This window comes from Procambarus clarkii, unplaced genomic scaffold, assembly GCF_040958095.1.
Source record: "Procambarus clarkii isolate CNS0578487 unplaced genomic scaffold, FALCON_Pclarkii_2.0 HiC_scaffold_106, whole genome shotgun sequence".
Lineage (NCBI taxonomy): Eukaryota > Metazoa > Arthropoda > Malacostraca > Decapoda > Cambaridae > Procambarus > Procambarus clarkii.
The window spans coordinates 3,719,847-3,739,295 of record NW_027189139.1 but is presented as its reverse complement, the minus strand read 5'-3'; the positions used below and the strand labels follow the sequence as shown (position 1 = coordinate 3,739,295).

At 44.5% G+C, this 19,449-nt stretch overlaps 1 protein-coding gene across 1 annotated transcript in view; it reads right to left on the bottom strand.

Annotated features, from left to right (window-relative positions):
- Positions 1-2,062: 2,062 nt before the first annotated feature.
- The window catches only part of LOC138360291 (methyltransferase-like protein 27), a 73,117-nt gene continuing 55,730 nt past the window's right edge, over positions 2,063-19,449 (bottom strand). The window contains exons 5-6 of the mRNA XM_069320205.1: positions 8,301-8,413; positions 2,063-3,863 (exon numbers count right to left, since the gene is read on the bottom strand). Of these exons, the coding sequence (XP_069176306.1) occupies positions 3,786-3,863; positions 8,301-8,413 (191 nt within the window). The 3' untranslated portion in view covers positions 2,063-3,785. The remainder of the gene's footprint in view (positions 3,864-8,300; positions 8,414-19,449) is intronic.

The window sequence follows — 19,449 nt, the reverse complement described above, 5'->3', positions numbered from 1 at the left end:
TCCTGGAAGAACTGTTTTTACCAGCAGGACTAGCCGGTGGATCGCTGAGCGACCTCAACATCATATCATAAACAATATCGAGGACGAAAATCCAAACCTGTCGGTATTCAACCAAGAGTTCTGCAACACCGAGAAAACATCAATGAAGATTACGATCACCACCATAGCTGCGGCCACCCAGGCTGCCACACAAGGATTCTACTGCTTCGGCCTAAAAATACCACCCCATCAAATAAAAAAGGAACGCTACCATGAGATCCAGCAGTGCTTTAAGTGCTACGAGCTCTCCCACTCGACCAACAAGTGTCAGCACCCTGTCCAGAGGTGCAGCCTGTGCGCACTGGACCATCACTACTCCATATGCAAGGCAACAGTCCATCACTGCTTGTTCTGTGATGGCAATCACCCTGCAATTTCCTACCGCTGCCCCCGCAGACAGGAAATCATCAAGGCCCAGGTTGAAGCCAAAAGAAACAACTCGTCTACCTCCTCGACCAGAGCCCCAAGCGTTCAACTCTCACTAGTCGACCAGAAGACTTTCCGGTCCTACCAACATGTAGCTCCTCCCAGCAGGCGACACAGCCTTCTCATTAGGAACCCAAGGTCCCACAGGCTCCTTCACAGCCCCCTGCATCACGTGCAGGGCATTATCCCTGGTCTTCTTAAACTAGCGGAAAGGCTTGCAGGACCAGACAACCAGCGTTTTGTCAGTGAACTAAACGCATTATACATAGACAATGGCCTGGCCCCCATCATAGCCACTAGCGTAAATCTCACTGCCTCCTCTACCACTCCGGAGACTACTACCAGGACGACCAAGTGGTCAACTTCAACACCGACTCCAGAACCACCCATGACCCGGGCGACACAAACAGAGGTAATTCCTTCTCCAGCTCCCAACACTCCTACCATCACTATCTCAGCAGCCGCGCTAGCAGACGTGCTGTCTACAAACGATCACAGCACCACCAGCGCTCCTGAAATAGCTACAACCACCAATCAATGACACCTAAGCCTACCTAAGGCTGCGAGGCGAAAGACAAAAACGCCCACTACGGAGGTTACGGACTCCTCAGACGAGGAAATCATAGTAGGAGCTCCACCGCCGCATCACGAATACGACACGGGTCAAGACTTCCTCATGGAGGCCACGTCACCAAACTCTAACGACAGCACTGCTCAGCCAAAGTTGCAGGCAAAAAAAAGCAGAAAACCTAGAGGTCTACACTAACCCCACCAGCTCCATAACTGGTATAGCCAGCCCTCCAGGATGAAAACCCTCATGAATCGCCACATCTCTAGTATCAGCCACTGATACAGATAATGGCTCTAAAGAGTCTCCACTTACGGGCTCACCATAGCCCGTGCTACTGGAACTTATTGTTCTGAGTAGCGAATCTTAAACAACAACAACACCACACCCTGGTGATGTTGGGAATAATGGTTGATAACACCACACCTTTTGAATGCTGTGAATAATTTTTGATAATACTACACCTTGATGATGCTGGGAATAATGGTTGATAACACCTCACCCTGGTGATACTTGGGATAATTACTGATAACGCCACATCCTGGTATCGCTGGGAATAATAGTTATATACGTGATTTCATCGTATGATTACAATTAAATTGTATATGTTGTTCTTTTGGAACATTGTAAATGTTCCAAAATGAACAATGACACATTGTAAATGTTCTTTTGACTCATTATACGACGTAGAAATCCATTGGCGTTCAAGATATTCGTTGAGCTTATTACATACGACTGGGGCAGGATTTCGTCGAGGTCAACTGGGCGCACTCAACCTCTCACCACATTATTCCATTCTCTAGATTCATCACACAACATGTATACCTTCATTATATATTCGATTCATGACCCAACTGTTCCTACTAGATTAACTAAATCATGTGATAATGAACATAAATTTAAATTTTGTACTAAACTCTCTGAATGTGGAAATGAGAACTCTATATATGAATGGAATAAAACCCATCACAGTTTTCCTAAAATAAAATATAGCCTTAAGATATCATAAAGGTGTAATGAAGGCAAAAATGAATTGTAATTTTTTTATTTTAGTCTTTACAGTTGAAAATTTGATTAAATAAATTTGCAGATGCATTAAAAAATATATAACTGGCCAAGTTAGGCATAACTCAGGATATCTATAAACCAAAAATATAACTTACAAAGTTAAACATAACTCAGAATATTTTTAAACTCACAAGAAAAACAGGAACTCCAGTGCAGGCGATGAGTCACAATAACGTGGCTGAAGTATGTTGACCAGACCACACACTAGAAGTTGAAGGGACGACAACGTTTCGGTCTGTCCTGGACTATTCTCCAGGACCATTCTCTTATTCTCGTATTCGATAACGTATTCAATAACGAATTCGAAAAGTGTCTATAGAAAAGTATCCTCGTCTCTCTCTTCCTCCGCGCTCTACGCATCAGCGACCCTCAGTTTCTTGATTCTAAAATTGCCTTTATCTACAAATCATTCTCTCGCCTTGGTTATCCATTGCATTTCATCAACTGTGCCTACTCTCAAGCTAAACGAAATTTCTTTCATCCTAAACCTGCTTCCAACACTAGTAGCACTGTACTATGCCTTCCCTTCATATCTGAACTCAAAACTTTTACCAATACCTTTCGTCCTCTTGACATTAAACTCGCCTTTCGACAAACTAACACACTTCGTAGCAATCTAGTTCACACTGCTCCTCCTGCTTCTAATGCTGCTGGTGTCTGCTCTATTTCCTGTTTATCTTGTCCTTTCCAATACTTTGGCGAAACTGGCCGTACACTGAATGACAGACTTAAAGAACACAAGAGAAGTGTTAAGTCTGCAGACACTAACAATGCTCTCTTCTGCCATGTGAGGGATTCTAATCATCCCATTGATTGGTCTTCCTCTAAAATAATCTTTCCTGCCTCTACTCTACACAGACGCCGTCTTGTAGAATCGGCTCTTATACACAATGTACTCAACATGAACTTGAGTCCTGGCTTTGTTGCTGTGGACTCTTCCCTTTCACAGTATATACTCAAATGCTCTAATCTTTCTAACAAACGTGACTTAACATTAGCTTACCCCTTCCATTTATCTTTCTTTCTCTTTCCTTTTCTTTCTCTCTTCTCCCCTTTTTCTGTTCATTGTCTTCTCCTACGCTCCCTTGCTATCCTCTTCTTTTTCCTATTACTATCTCCTTCGGTGGTTATAATAGGAGCTGCCTCGTATGGGCCAAAAGGCCTTCTGCAGTTCTCATTATTACTATTATCCGCTACACCTTACTTTCCTCCTCAGCTCTATCTTGCCTATTTATTGCCTTTCTCTACCTCCTCATCACAATCGACTTGAGAATGGTCCAGGACGGACCGAAACGTCGTCGTCCCTTCAACTTCTAGTGTGTGTTCTGGTCAACAAAGTCCCAGTTGGACTATTTATAAAAAATCAGAAAAGGTCGGAGATTAGCATAGTAAGCCCATTCAAATATTAATAAGTCACTAGAGGCATGCAGGGTGCCTGAAATCATGGAGGGTTGCAAACGTGACTACTGGGATTCCGGGGATCACGGTACCTGCGGCCCTGTCTGTGACCTGACCTCTGACAACGTGGTGGCACTTCTGGTAAAGTTGGATGTTGGTCACATCCACCACCTATCGACCAGTTAGTTAATGTCCATAGTGGGGAAGCTGCTTGAACCAATAACTGAATACAGTATTGAGGTTAGTCTTGAGGAACACAGTAGACGTCGCAGCTGTTGGCAGGGACCTAGTTCCTCACAACACGATAGATGTACACCACTGCATCACACGTATTGTCATAGTTCGGCACCACCGTCCTTACTTCCTGTTGAACACAAAAACGCAAAAGTTTACCTTTTGACAGTAAATGATATGAGAACATTACACTGGTAATAAAGTCAATTGGATAGAGGTAGAGTGTTAAGGGAAAACATATATCTGAACAAAGGTTAAAACATTCTTCTTTACAAATAAACATTGTCACTCTTACATAGATTTTACAGAAAAGTAAGTGTGTCGACCAATGATGAGTCAGGAGCAACTGCCTCGTACTTGGATCTTGATAATTGAATGGATCTTGAATGGTTGATATCAATTGGTTAACAATCGTTGACTTTCAGAATGGAAAGCACTTTAAAGAATTATAATTGTTTTATTCAATTCTTTTTCTCCGAGAAAATATTAAAATAAATCTAAATAGATCAGATAAGTAGTAGAATCCTGATATATATATATATATATATATATATATATATATATATATATATATATATATATATATATATATATATATATATGTATATATATATATATATATATATATATATATATATATATATATATATATGTATATATATATATATATATATATATATATATATATATATATATATATATATATATATGTATATATATATATATATATATATATATATATATATATATATATATATATATATATATATATATATATTAATTCAGGAAAACTTGGCTATATATATATTATATATGTATATAATATATATTTATTATATATGTATATATATATATATTATATATGTATATATATATATATTATATATGTATATATATATTATATATGTATGTATATATATATATATATATATATATATATATATATATATATATATATATATATATATATATATATATATATATATGTATATATATATATATATATAATTTATAATTATATATATATATATAATTATAAATTTTCTCGATCTTATATATATAATTATAAATTTTCTCGATCTTTCTTACGTTTCTTTTCACTGTTGATGGTAATTCAAAAATCAATTCTCCAAAATTCATTTTTATTTCTAGCCTGACGTGACACTTGAGCGCGTTTCGTAAAACTTATTACGTTTTCAAAGACTTTAGTTTACACAAACACACACAACTTTAACTGAATAGAGCTTAAACATCTTTCGAGTTTTTATACCTACATTTGGGTGATGTGACATGTTACAATAGTTTTGGATGAGGTGAAAATAAACTTTTAACACAAGACAGAACACGAAACATTGAAATACAAACAGGTATTAAAAGTAGGTGACTGCAGAAGGCCTATTTTTATTGGCCCATATTTCTTGATGCTTCTATATTGGAGCGGAGTCTTGAAGTGGGTAGAATATAGTTTTGCATTAATTCGCTGTTGATTGCTGGTGTTGACTTCTTGATGTGTAGTGCCTCGCAGACGTCGAGCCGCCTGCTATCGCTGTATCTATCGATGATTTCTGTGTTGTTTGTTAGGATTTCTCTGGCGATGGTTTGGTTATGGGAAGAGATTATATGTTCCTTAATGGAGCCCTGTTGCTTATGCATCGTTAAACGCCTAGAAAGAGATGTTGTAGTCCTGCCTATATACTGTTTTTTTTGGAGCTTACAGTCCCCAAGTGGGCATTTGAAGGCATAGACGACGTTAGTCTCTTTTAAAGCGTTCTGTTTTGTGTCTGGAGAGTTTCTCATGAGTAGGCTGGCCGTTTTTCTGGTTTTATAGTAAATCGTCAGTTGTATCCTCTGATTTTTGTCTGTAGGGATAACGTTTCTATTAACAATATCTTTCAGGACCCTTTCCTCCGTTTTATGAGCTGTGGAAAAGAAGTTCCTGTAAAATAGTCTAATAGGGGGTATAGGTGTTGTGTTAGTTGTCTCTTCAGAGGTTGCATGGCTTTTCACTTTCCTTCTTATGATGTCTTCGATGAAACCATTGGAGAAGCCGTTATTGACTAGGACCTGCCTTACCCTACAGAGTTCTTTGTCGACTTGCTTCCATTCTGAGCTGTGGCTGAGAGCACGGTCGACGTATGCGTTAACAACACTCCTCTTGTACCTGTCAGGGCAGTCGCTGTTGGCATTTAGGCACATTCCTATGTTTGTTTCCTTAGTGTAGACTGCAGTGTGGAAACCTCCGCCCTTTTCCATGACTGTTACATCTAGAAAAGGCAGCTTCCCATCCTTTTCCGTCTCGTAAGTGAAACGCAGCACGGAACTCTGCTCAAATGCCTCCTTCAGCTCCTGCAGATGTCTGACATCAGGTACCTGTGTAAAAATGTCGTCAACATACCTGCAGTATATAGCCGGTTTCAAGTTCATGTCGACTAAGACTTTTTGCTCGATGGTACCCATGTAGAAGTTTGCAAACAGGACACCTAGGGGAGAACCCATGGCGACCCCATCTACTTGCTTATACCTGTGCCCATCCGGGCTCAAGAAGGGTGCCTCTTTAGTACAAGCTTGGAGTAGTTTCCTCAGAATACTTTCTGGCATATCAAGAGGAGTACAGGCTGGATCACGATACACTCTGTCGGCTATCATTCCGATTGTCTCGTCCACAGAGACACGTTCCTCGTATTCTGAGGAAACTACTCCAAGCTTGTACTAAAGAGGCACCCTTCTTGAGCCCGGATGGGCACATGAATAAGCAAGTAGATGGGGTCGCCATGGGTTCTCCCCTAGGTGTCCTGTTTGCAAACTTCTACATGGGTACCATCGAGCAAAAAGTCTTAGTCGACATGAACTTGAAACCGGCCATATACTGCAGGTATGTTGACGACATTTTTACACAGGTACCTGATGTCAGACATCTGCAGGAGCTGAAGGAGGCATTTGAGCAGAGTTCCGTGCTGCGTTTCACTTACGAGACGGAAAAGGATGGGAAGCTGCCTTTTCTAGATGTAACAGTCATGGAAAAGGGCGGAGGTTTCCACACTGCAGTCTACACTAAGGAAACAAACATAGGAATGTGCCTAAATGCCAACAGCGACTGCCCTGACAGGTACAAGAGGAGTGTTGTTAACGCATACGTCGACCGTGCTCTCAGCCACAGCTCAGAATGGAAACAAGTCGACGAAGAACTCTGTAGGGTAAGGCAGGTCCTAGTCAATAACGGCTTCTCCAATGGTTTCATCGAAGACATCATAAGAAGGAAAGTGAAAAGCCATGCAACCTCTGAAGAGACAACTAACACAACACCTATACCCCCTATTAGACTATTTTACAGGAACTTCTTTTCCACAGCTCATAAAACGGAGGAAAGGGTCCTGAAAGATATTGTTAATAGAAACGTTATCCCTACAGACAAAAATCAGAGGATACAACTGACGATTTACTATAAAACCAGAAAAACGGCCAGCCTACTCATGAGAAACTCTCCAGACACAAAACAGAACGCTTTAAAAGAGACTAACGTCGTCTATGCCTTCAAATGCCCACTTGGGGACTGTAAGCTCCAAAAAACCCAGTATATAGGCAAGACAACAACGTCTCTTTCTAGGCGTTTAACGATGCATAAGCAACAGGGCTCCATTAAGGAACATATAATCTCTTCCCATAACCAAACCATCGCCAGAGAAATCCTAGTAAACAACACAGAAATCATCGATAGATACAGCGATAGCAGGCGGCTTGACGTTTGCGAGGCACTACACATCAAGAAGTCAACACCAGCAATCAACAGCCAATTATTGCACAACTATATTCTACCCACCTCAAGACTCTGCTCCAATATAGAAGCATCAAGAAATATGGACCAATAGGCTTTCTACAAACACTTCTATTCAATACCCAGTGTTTCTGTTCTGTCTTGTGTTGATACTTTTAATACCCTATTAATATCCCCTCTTGTTCTGTCTTGTGTTAATGCCACATCACCCCTCCCACCTCACTCAAATGTAGATATAAAATCAGAGATACGTAAGTTCTAATCAGTTGTGTATTTGTGAAGTCTTTGAAAATGTAATAAGTTTTACGAAACGCGCCCGTGTCGCGTCAGACTAGAAATAAAAATGAATTTTGGAGAAGTGATTTTTGATTTACCTCCAACAGTGAAGCATAATGTACGAAAGATTGAGAAAATTCGTGTTAGAATTATTAATCTTACTTTTTCGGTCATATTTAATAATATATGTCTACAGGAAAGACTGCTACCAAAATATACTAATATATATATATATATATATATATATATATATATATATATATATATATATATATATATATATATATATATATATATATATATATATATATATATATATATATATATAAAGTGTGCAGTATAATAAAATGTATTTAGCTTGTTTACGTTTGCCATCTTTCACGAATGGTACATTTTGTTCCTAATAAGACCATAACGTTTGAGGATTTTCCGGTCTCGGGCAACCGGGGCGCCTCTGACCCCTAGATCGTCATCGCCCTCAACCAACGACAACTACAACAACACTAGAGGAAATATTACCTTGTGCCACAACCCCTGTTGTTCCAGGCACTCCATGTGTGGCTCCAGCTTGTCCTTGTAAGCATCCACTGTCGTCAGGTACTTCACATCCGTCACAATTATCACCAGACCACCTGTGGGACAGGAAGAGTATTAGTACCTGAAAAAGGTGCTGCCTTACAACGCCCAGTGCTAGCAGGCGCTGCGTACTAGACCTGCCTGACAGTGTTCGTGAGCGTGGACGGTGTTGTCCACCACCACTGGTGAGTGTGGAAGATGCTGTCCAACAATTCTCAATCATTTCGGGTGGTGGTCCCGCCCGTTCTTGTGGGCGTTTCCAACGTCAAGGAACTGTTATACTGAGGTGTCTTATCCTAACCTACCAGAGGACCCAAAAAAGAAAACGAGATAGTATGTCAATTTTGCGAGCCGATTCCATTTTCTCTTACAACAATTTTTGGTTTTAATAGAGTATACATCAACATGTGACGCTGTGTTAGGAGGATAGGTCACCTAGTCATGTGACGCTGTGTTAGGAGGACGGGCCACTAAGTCATGTGACGCTGTGTTAGGAGGACGGGCCACTAAGTCATGTGACGCTGTGTTAGGGGGGACGGGTCACCTAGTCATGTGACACTGAGTTAGGGGGACGGGTCACCTAGTCATGTGACGCTGTGTTAGGAGGACGGGCCACTAAGTCATGTGACGCTGTGTTAGGGGGGACGGGTCACCTAGTCATGTGACGCTGTGTTAGGAGGACGGGCCACCTTGTCATGTGACGCTGTGTTAGGAGGACGGGCCACCTTGTCATGTGACGCTGTGTTAGGAGGACGGGTCACCTAGTCATGTGACGCTGTTTCAGGAGTACGGGCCACTAAGTCATGTGACGCTGTGTTAGGGGGGACGGGTCACCTAGTCATGTGACACTGAGTTAGGGGGACGGGTCACCTAGTCATGTGACGCTGTGTTAGGAGGACGGGCCACTAAGTCATGTGACGCTGTGTTAGGAGGACGGGCCACTAAATCATGTGACGCTGTGTTAGGAGGACGGGCCACTAAGTCATGTGACACTGAGTTAGGGGGACGGGTCACCTAGTCATGTGACGCTGTGTTAGGAGGACGGGCCACTAAGTCATGTGACGCTGTGTTAGGAGGACGGGCCACTAAGTCATGTGACGCTGTGTTAGGAGAACGGGTCACCTAGTCATGTGACGCTGTTTCAGGAGTACGGGCCACTAAGCCATGTGACGCTGTGTTAGGGGGGACGGGTCACCTAGTCATGTGACGCTGTGTTAGGAGGACGGGCCACTAAGTCATGTGACGCTGTGTTAGGAGGACGGGCCACCTAGTCATGTGACACTGAGTTCGGGGGACGGGCCACTAAGTCATGTGACGCTGTGTTAGGGGGGACGGGTCACCTTGTCATGTGACGCTGTGTTAAGAGGACGGGCCACCTAGTCATGTGACGCTGTGTTAAGAGGACGGACCACTAAGTCATGTGACGCTGTGTTAGGGGGGACGGGTCACCTAGTCATGTGACGCTGTGTTAGGAGGACGGGCCACTAAGTCATGTGACGCTGTGTTAGGAGGACGGGCCACTTAGTCATGTGACGCTGTGTTTGGAGGACGGGTCACTAAGTCATGTGACGCTGTGTTAGGGGGGACGGGTCACCTAGTCATGTGACGCTGTGTTAGGAGGACGGGCCACTAAGTCATGTGACGCTGTGTTAGGAGGACGGGCCACCTAGTCATGTGACGCTGTGTTTGGAGGACGGGTCACTAAGTCATGTGACGCTGTGTTAGGGGGGACGGGTCACCTTGTCATGTGACGCTGTGTTAAGAGGACGGGCCACCTAGTCATGTGACGCTGTGTTAGGAGGACGGGTCACTAAGTCATGTGACGCTGTGTTAGGAGGATGGTAACACCACTGGTGTTGACCCAGTTCGGTGCGGCAGGCCGGGCTGTGCCCACACTCTCCCACATTGTCCACTTCAATGTCTGTATCACTAGTGTCCGACACCTGAGTTAGGTCTTTTTTCCGGTCTTCAGTATCACTGATATGGTCATCATCAAACAATATGTCCTGTATTTCCATATCTGATGAGTCAGACATGGTTGCTACTTTGAAACTGAGACTCCACAATGCTGCGGGGCTTGCTGGGAATAGAAAAAAATGTCGGACGCTCACTGGAGGCCTGATGCCTCTAAGTCTATATCGTACCCAAGTGACCATGTGCTAGTTTTGAATCCTACAATATACCTAAGATCGCCTTATGGCGCTCTGTGCAGCCTCGATCCAGCGCCCTGCACAGTGCAGTGGTTAATAGTCGGAGCATGATGGTCCACGTAACAATAAGCATCCTTAGGGAGCCCTGATGTGAAGTCCCCCCCCCACACACAAAACCCTGATGAATAGCGCCACTCAGGGAGCTCTGATGTCTGTTTCCACTCACTGAATCCTGAGGAGTAGTCCCACTCAGTGAGCCCTGGTGTGTAGTCCCACTCAGTGAGCCCTGGTGTGTAGTCCCACTCAGTGAGCCCTGGTGTGTAGTCACACTCAGTGAGCCCTGGTGTGTAGTCACACTCAGTGAGCCCTGGTGTTTAGTCCCACTCACTGAGCCCTGGTGTGTAGTCCCACTCAGTGAGCCCTGGTGTGTAGTCACACTCAGTGAGCCCTGATGTGTAGTCCCACTCAGTGAGCCCTGGTGTGTAGTCACACTCAGTGAGCCCTGATGTCTAGTCCCTCTCAGTGAGCCCTGATGTCTAGTCCCACTCAGTGAGCCCTGAAGTCTGGTCCCACTCAGTGAGCCCTGGTGTGAAGTCCTACTCAATGAGCCCTGGTGTGTAGTTCCACTCAGTGAACACTGATGTGTAGTCCCACTCAGTGAGCCCTGAAGTCTGGTCCCACTCAGTGAACACTGATGTGTAGTCCCACTCAGTGAGCCCTGGTGTGTAGTCACACTCAGTGAACACTGGTGTGTAGTCCCACTCAGTGAGCCCTGGTGTGTAGTCACACTCAGTGAACACTGGTGTGTAGTCCCACTCAGTGAGCCCTGGTGTGTAGTCACACTCAGTGAGCCCTGATGTCTAGTCCCTCTCAGTGTAACATGGGGGGGGGGGGTTCTTTCTTCTTTTTTTATTCTCCACCCTATTCTTATTCAACTCTCTTCAAACCAAGGGACTCCAGAGCTATTACTTTAGCCGAATCCCACGCCACGTGATCTTAAGCCGTTTTGACCGACCTAAGATTCTACAACCTTTATGACGTGGAAGTAGACCTCTAGCAAAACTCTAGAACCTCCTTATGATGCCACCATCAGACCATTAACACTGATCAATAACCGAGGTTTGGATTGATTATACTCTCAATAAACCTTTGGGCTTGATCCCCGACTCGTTGGTATTGGAGGGATGACTTTTACGTTAAAGTGCGGAAATAATAACAATCAAAGGGATAATGAATTCTTAATCGGTGTTATTATATGCGGCCCAACGAAACTCGGCCTCGTTGGCACCACGTGGCCAGGACATGTAAATAATAGTACATAAAATGGACTTAATAAAAAGGCAATTTACTAGCTAAATGATTTATTCAAAAACTAAACAAAATCTAATTCAAAGCACTCCCTGGTTTAACACTCCCTATTTTAAAGGCAATGAGATAACTAACTTTCTTATACTCAAAACCATAGCAACTATACCTTTTATGGCGACCAGCGGTGGTAGTGCTGGTCTAGGGGAGAGTTGGATAGAGGTCACCTTCCCGAGTCTTTGCTTTTTCTACACTGATCTTCCCTCTCACTCCTCTACTCCAGATGGGTATCCCTACGCCTGGCTTTACTAAGTTTACTCGTAGGGTTTAAGTTGAACAACTAATCTCTGTTGTACTGAACGACCCAGATGGTTGAATTCTTTTAACTGAAGGTAATTACACAGGCATCATAGGGAAGAGCTATTTCCGAATACAAAATGGCTATTTGACCTTTGAGAAATACTGAATGTGGAAACTCTGATGACCCGTGACCGCCAGGTCACCGAGGTCACTCCGCGCCAAGGCCTAGTCTCGGCTCGTGACGTCACTGATGGAGACTTGCTCATTATACTGACAATTAGGATACTCTTGATACTATAAACAGGAATACTATTGACTACAATTTGAATGAAGACTAATTTCTCTAAATTACTGAATTCTGTAAAATAATTCATTATACGATACTATGAGACAAAGGCGCCAGTCATTTTGTATTTCAACCGCCAATTCCTAGGGGATGCCCCGTGCTCCCAGTCAGGTCCCTACCCGTGACTCCAACTTCCCACACTCCCATGTCTGAGAAGAACATACTGGATTTTTCCTACAACAACCTAGTTTGTTACATCAGTGAGCCCTGATGTGTAGTTGTTACGGCCCTCTTAGGTCGGAGCTAGGTTCTTTCTCTGATGTTACTTGAGCTTGGGTATCCGGCCCCAAGCTAGTAGTGGCTTTCAAGGGGTGTGCTCCGTAACGCAAGTAAATTAAAGGGGAAGGGATAAAACTGCTCAGAAATAAATATATATTCACCACCACTAATAAATAAATATATAAACAGTCACACGCTGTTACTATAACTACACTTATGTACACGTCTTGTCTTCTTCTGAAGACACAGGATGCTCTGCTTAACGGTGCTCAAGACGAGTAGCCCTGGTCCTCTTCTTGTGGCCTCTCGACGAATCCTTAGATTCTCTTAGCGAGTCTACCCCGGCCACAGGCCAGCCAAAACACAATCCCACTGGGTGCACCGTCGTGGAGGCCGTCAACCACAAATCCAGCCTGTAGCTGGCAGGTTCCAATCAGCTACGCTGCGTAGGCCACTCCAAGACCGATACAAGGGTTGCGAGCCCTAGGCAGGAGCCTCGTGTGATTCCACAGATCACTCTCCTCACCATAACACCCCAGTGGCTATTCTTCTCCACAAGTCAGCCCCGGGTACGACAAATCCTCAACTGCCACGTCACAGGCAGGCTAACACAACAGTGTTCATCCGGGGGGGTGACTCACAACTTCTGCAGCTAACACTTGGAGATTCTACGGCTGCCTTGGGTAGACTGATCCACCTTCCATTACAGCAGTCCCAGGTCGACTCTGTAATTAGACACGTCATCAGTACTAATGACACTCTAGGGCACCTCACTCACAGGCTTAGACACAAACGTCCACCTATCCGCTCCATAGATGGCGTTGCTGTCCAAGCGTCACCTCACCAGAGGTCAGCAGCGGCTGTGTTATGAGCTGATCAGGACGGAAAACTAACCCATGTGGCCAATATATCTCGTCCTCACTAGATGGCGCCGTCCATTTGGAGGGGGTTTCGGGAGCTGACCCACTGGCCGACTGGCTCTAGGGAGCCGGTCGGCCGAGCGGACAGCACACTGGACTTGTGGTCCTGTGGTTCTGGGTTCGATCCCAGGCGCCGGCGAGAAACAATGGGCAGAGTTTCTTTCACCCTGTGCCCCTGTTACCTAGCAGTAAAATAGGTACCTGGGTGTTAGTCAGCTGTCACGGGCTGCTTCCTGGTGGTGGAGGCCTGGTCGAGGACCGGGCAGCGGGGACACTAAAGCCCCGAAATCATCTCGAGATAACCTCAAGATAACAGATGGTGCGGTCGTCACTGCTCCGTGCTCGGACGCTGGGCTCGGGTCCGTAACACCTCCCCACCAAAAATAATTTGGTTTGGGGCTCTATAAAGAAAAACACAAACCAAATTAGTACGCGGATACAACTCCAAATGGACTCACGTACTCTAAGAACTGGAATGGCGAGGATGTCTTGTCCACAGAACTGTCCGAACGGGAAACTCTGGCACAGATGAAACTTGAAGATGGTAGGCAATGGCCTGCCTGTTGCAACTTCCCACACCTTTACAGAGATGTCAATCCGGAGCATAATCTCACATCTCTCGAGTAAGGATCGATATTGACGCGATCTGGGGTGAATCAACACTTCCCTGTGTCGTGACACCGATGATGGCTGGTTACAGACGGTATTTCTGGTACCGTTCCGGTAGTCCTTCAGGGAGACGGGAACCTGGAATACAGGGGTCTGATAATTTAGAGCGACAGCGACAGTGGGTAAGTCAATACTTACTGCATACGCCTCTACTAGGTTCACACCTAGTCCCAACAGGGCTGTTCGTACATCGAAGATGGTGTCCACTCTACCACCGTCAGGTCGACCAACGTTCCGCATAACGCTACCTCCAGGCTTAACAAGCACACGGGGAGTGTCAACCTGTCGGAAACAGTCACTCATAATATCACATCTCGTACCTCCTGTATCTACCATCACCTTCCAGGTCCCTCCTTTGACTGCAACACTCGCAGTGCAAATCTTCAATCCCTGGGATCTCTTCGCGATGTTCAAGGGAGCCATCATCTGTCGGGTCCTCCACCGGTCCTTACCGAGAACACACACGAGAACAAAACAAAATACTGCTAAGAAACCTATGGCCAACCGAGGGATAAGCTTCCTGAGCCTGTAATGTCCATAGCCGGCTACATCCATTAGCCTGGTTTGGACCAAAGAGGGCTCTAAAACCTTCGCACATACCTCACATACCTCTGACGTCTGGGGAATCTCTGGCCGGTTCAATGAACGCTGTACCTTGCCATACCGCAAGTACTCATCCGCCTTCGCTCCAGACTCGTTGGTATCCGTGGGTGCTTGCACACGAGACCTCTCTTCATGCTCAGTTGCCTCTGCCATCGTAACCTCATGTTCCTTATTGGGAGAAGAATCAGGAGACTCTGCTAGGATGTTGTCGATCTGTAGGTGAGAGGAAGGATTAAACATATTTAATTCCGGGTCTGTCTGTACCTGGGTATTACCAATGCTTGCCGTTACCTCGGACCTTGCTGTTCCGGCTGACTCGTCCACAACCTTGGGATGATTGTTACTCCAATCTGTCACCAAGTCGTTGGCTAGTACCACGTCAATCCCAGCTATAGGTAGGGTATCGACTACTGCCAACGCACATGTGCCGCTGAAGTAAGGCGAGTCAAGATGTACTGGCACTAAGGCTGCGACGTACCGCGTCCTAGGAAACCCAACCAGGACAACCTTTTGTCTCCCATCCATACTCACTCCCTCGGGTAACGAGTTTTTCACGATCAGGGACTGGGCTGCTCCACTATCTCTGAGCATTACAATTGATCTACCAGTATGATCACTCGATACATACCCGCTTGAAGTGTGAGGGGAAAACAATCCTGGTTCTTCCTGAGTAGTCATAGTCTGGCTTCCTACTGGTGTTGTCACAAAGCTCATCAACATCACCTCCCTACGGGCGCCGCTACCTCTTCTGCCTCGGCACATAGCAGCTACATGCCCTTTCTGCCCACAAGTCCAGCACACCATATTCCTCCTCGGACTCCAGTGTTTCGGACTGTTAGGACTTGTCTTTCGAGGGCTACTTGGGGACGTCTTTTTAGCGCTTTGTGGGACGGGGGTCTCCTCTTCATCATGACGAGGTTTGTCAAACCGGCGTGGGTAATTCCTCGGAACATACTTAGCAGAAGGCCTATGCGTTAGGATGTACTCTTCAGCCATGGTGGCTGCCGCACTCAAGGTCTCCACCTGCTGCTCTTCAAAGTACGTCTTCAGGTCTCCAGACAGACAGTCTTTGTAGTCCTCTAACAGTATGAGCTGCTCGAGGTCTTCTTTGGTCTCCACCTTCCGAGAGGCACACCATTCCTGGAAAAGTCGCTCCTTGATTGTGGCGAATTCGGTGAACGTGTGCTCTGAGGTCTTTTTCAGGTTCCTGAACTTCTGCCTGTACGCCTCAGGTACCAATTGGTACGCCATGAGCACCACCTTCTTCACCTTGTCGTAATCGCCAGAGTCATCAAGGGACAACGTGGAGTAGGCGATTTGGGCCTTCCCAGTCAAGACGGACTGTATCATGATGGCCCAATTCTCCTTTGGCCACTCCAAAGAGGCTGCTGTCACGACCCTTGAGATAAAATAATGTTCTTCTCCCCACAGTGTAAAGAACAAATAAAAATCTGCCATGCCAATAGGTGTCTAGGGGTATAATTAATCACTGTATAAAAACGGGAGAACAATATATTTTGCTAAGGGTGACAACTTAACAACAATTAAATAAATAGTAGCCAGAAATATTTATCAGCATGCAATACTATAGAATGCAAGTAATTATTTGAGACCTGAGCACTATCACCAGAATATGGAGTAAGCCATAAATACACTAAAATCGTCTATCCAGATAAACTAATATTTATTTGGGCTTAAAATAAACAAAAACCAAGAACTTAGCTTAAACACAACTGCACTCGACCGCAGCTGCCACTCTACTTCCCTTCTCCTGTAAAGCCAGGGTTGTCAACCTCAAGTAATGTAGTGCCTAAGCCTGCAGTGGGTTCGGCTGTTCCGACCACTAGCAGATATTGCACGCATTGCAGGAGAAGAGGTCAGGTGGTAAATTCATGTTATGTTTTGCACCCAGAGTTGAGACCAACTGGTCTAATTATGAGTAGGGGTTTGCAAACCATTAATGCCAATGTTGCGCCAGTCAAGCCCAAGTGGATGACTAATTTTGATCCATACCTACATTCGGGAACCCTATTATGTACTAGTGGAGCCTGGAAATCAGTCCAATTGTTAAGGGACACTGGTGCTTCCCAGTCTTTAATTTCTCGCCGTGTTCTTACTGATGTTAGCACAGAAGACACTGGAGAGGTAGTGTTATTGCAGGGACTTGGAGGGCATATACAGAGTGTACCCTTAATTAAGGTTAACCTGAATTCTTCTATTACACCAGGTTGGTGCACTGTAGCAGTCAGTGAGCAGTTGCCCATTCCTGGGATTGATATAATTGTAGGTAATGATTTTGACAAGTGTCAATTTAGTGGGACCGATTGTCCTGTTATGTATACTAAACCTGATGCAGTACTGGCTCAACCAGATGCGGATGATGATGTAATTTATCCCGCCTGTGTTGTGACCAGATCCATGGCTAAGCAGAATGTGGTAAGTCCTGCTACTACCAAGGTGGATGTTCTCGAGGCCAGGACCCCTTCAGACAAAGAGGTGGAGGTAGACCTTGAAGATACATTTTTAGCTGACATGGATGATGAGAGTGAGACCGGTGCCAAAGCCCTAATTTATTCTGACCCAGATGGTCTGGAAGATGTGGCCCAGGTACCAATTCCTTGCCCGCTCGCTCCAGTTGCAGAGTTCCAGACCTTGCGTAAGTTACAGAGTACTGATCCCAGTTTAGCTGAGTGTTATGCAGAAGCAGCCGACTCCATAGATACTTTGGAGGAGAGTACGGGTTGTTATTTTCAAGATCGTTGTCTGATGAGAAGATGGAGACCACCAGGAACTCCCGCATCAGATGATTGGGAGTCTAGAACCCAGCTTGTTGTGCCAACAGAGTATAGGGAACAGGTATTGCAAGCTGCTCATGATGACCTGATGGGAGGCCATCAAGGCATTACCAGTATGTATCATAAGATCTGTAAACTTTTTTATTGGCCAAAACTTAAAAAGGATGTTGTCAGATATTGCCACAATTGTGTTGTGTGCCAAACTATTGGTAAGCCTAATCAAACTGTGCCACGAGCACCATTATACCCTATTGTAGTGCCAGAGGAGCCTTTTTCTCATGTGGTACTAGATTGTGTCGGACCTTTACCCCGTACCAAATCCGGAAATATGTATATATTCACAATTTTATGTATGACCACCAGGTTCCCTGAAGCATATGCTTTACGGAACATTAGAGCTTCTACCATTATAAGACAGTTGGAATGATTTTTCTCACTATTTGGTATGCCCCGTATAATTCAAACTGATAATGGGAGTAATTTTTGTTCCACCACTTTTACCCACTTCTGTAATACTTTTGGTATAAAGCACAATTTTTCCAGTCCTTACCATCCTCATAGTCAAGGCGGAATCGAGCGGTTCCACCAAACTCTAAAACAAATGTTGAAGGCAACTGGGGAAGATTCACCAAGGCATTGGGATGATAATCTGCCATTTGTTTTATTTGCTGCTAGAGATGGATTGCACAGTGCACTAGGCTGTTCTCCATTCGAGCTGGTTTTCGGACATCAGGTGAGAGGACTTTTAAAGATGTTATATGAGAAATTGTTAGGAGATGTTACAGCCAGGCAGAGTGAGCGTTATCTGACGGATGTCAAGAGCAAGCTGTCAAGAACGAAGGAGTTGGCCTTACGACATCTAAGTGAACAACAAGAAGTAATGAAGCAGAAGCATGACCAGAGATTCAAGGCCAAACTCAGAGTTTTTGAGCCAGGAGATTTGGTATTGGTCTTGAAGCCTCGTATGGGTACGTCTATGTCCAACAAATTTGCAGGACCATATCAAGTATTAAAACGTCTTGGAGAAGTGACTTACAAGGTTTGCCATCCCAAGCAGAAACGACAGACCATGAGTGTACATGTAAACCGGTTGAAGGCTTATTGTGAGCCTAGTATTGTGGCTTATTGTGTTGCTGAGGAGGTAATTCCTGAAGAGTCGAGTGTTGCTGAAGAAGATAGTAATAATTATTTATCTAATTCCAGTAATTCCGGGGAAGAATTGAGTCATTTGCCGGATGAGGAGAGAACGGAGTTCCAGGACCTTCTGGAGGCGTCTTCTAGCTTGTTTGGGGAGGTCCCCACTCAGACTCCTCTCATTACGCATGATATCACCCTGACAAATGTGACTCCAATTCGGCTACACCCTTATCGAGTGACACCCGAGAAACGTCGTATCATCCAGGAGGAGGTTGATTATCTTCTTCGACATGGGTTCATTAGACCCAGTCAGAGTTCCTGGAGTTCACCATGTCTATTAGTACCAAAACCAGAAAATAAGTTGAGATTAGTAGTGGATTATAGAAAACTCAACCAGGTAACTGTAGTTGATGTTTTCCCTTTACCATTATTGGAAGATTGTATAGATACTATAGGTCATGCTAACTTTGTATCTAAGTTGGACCTATCTAAGGGATATCATCAGATACCTCTTACAGATTTTGCAAGGGAAGTGACAAAGACTGCATCAAATAATTACTTGCATTCTATAGTATTACATGCTGATAAATATTTCTGGCTACTATTTATTTAATTGTTGTTAAGTTGTCACCCTTAGCAAAATATATT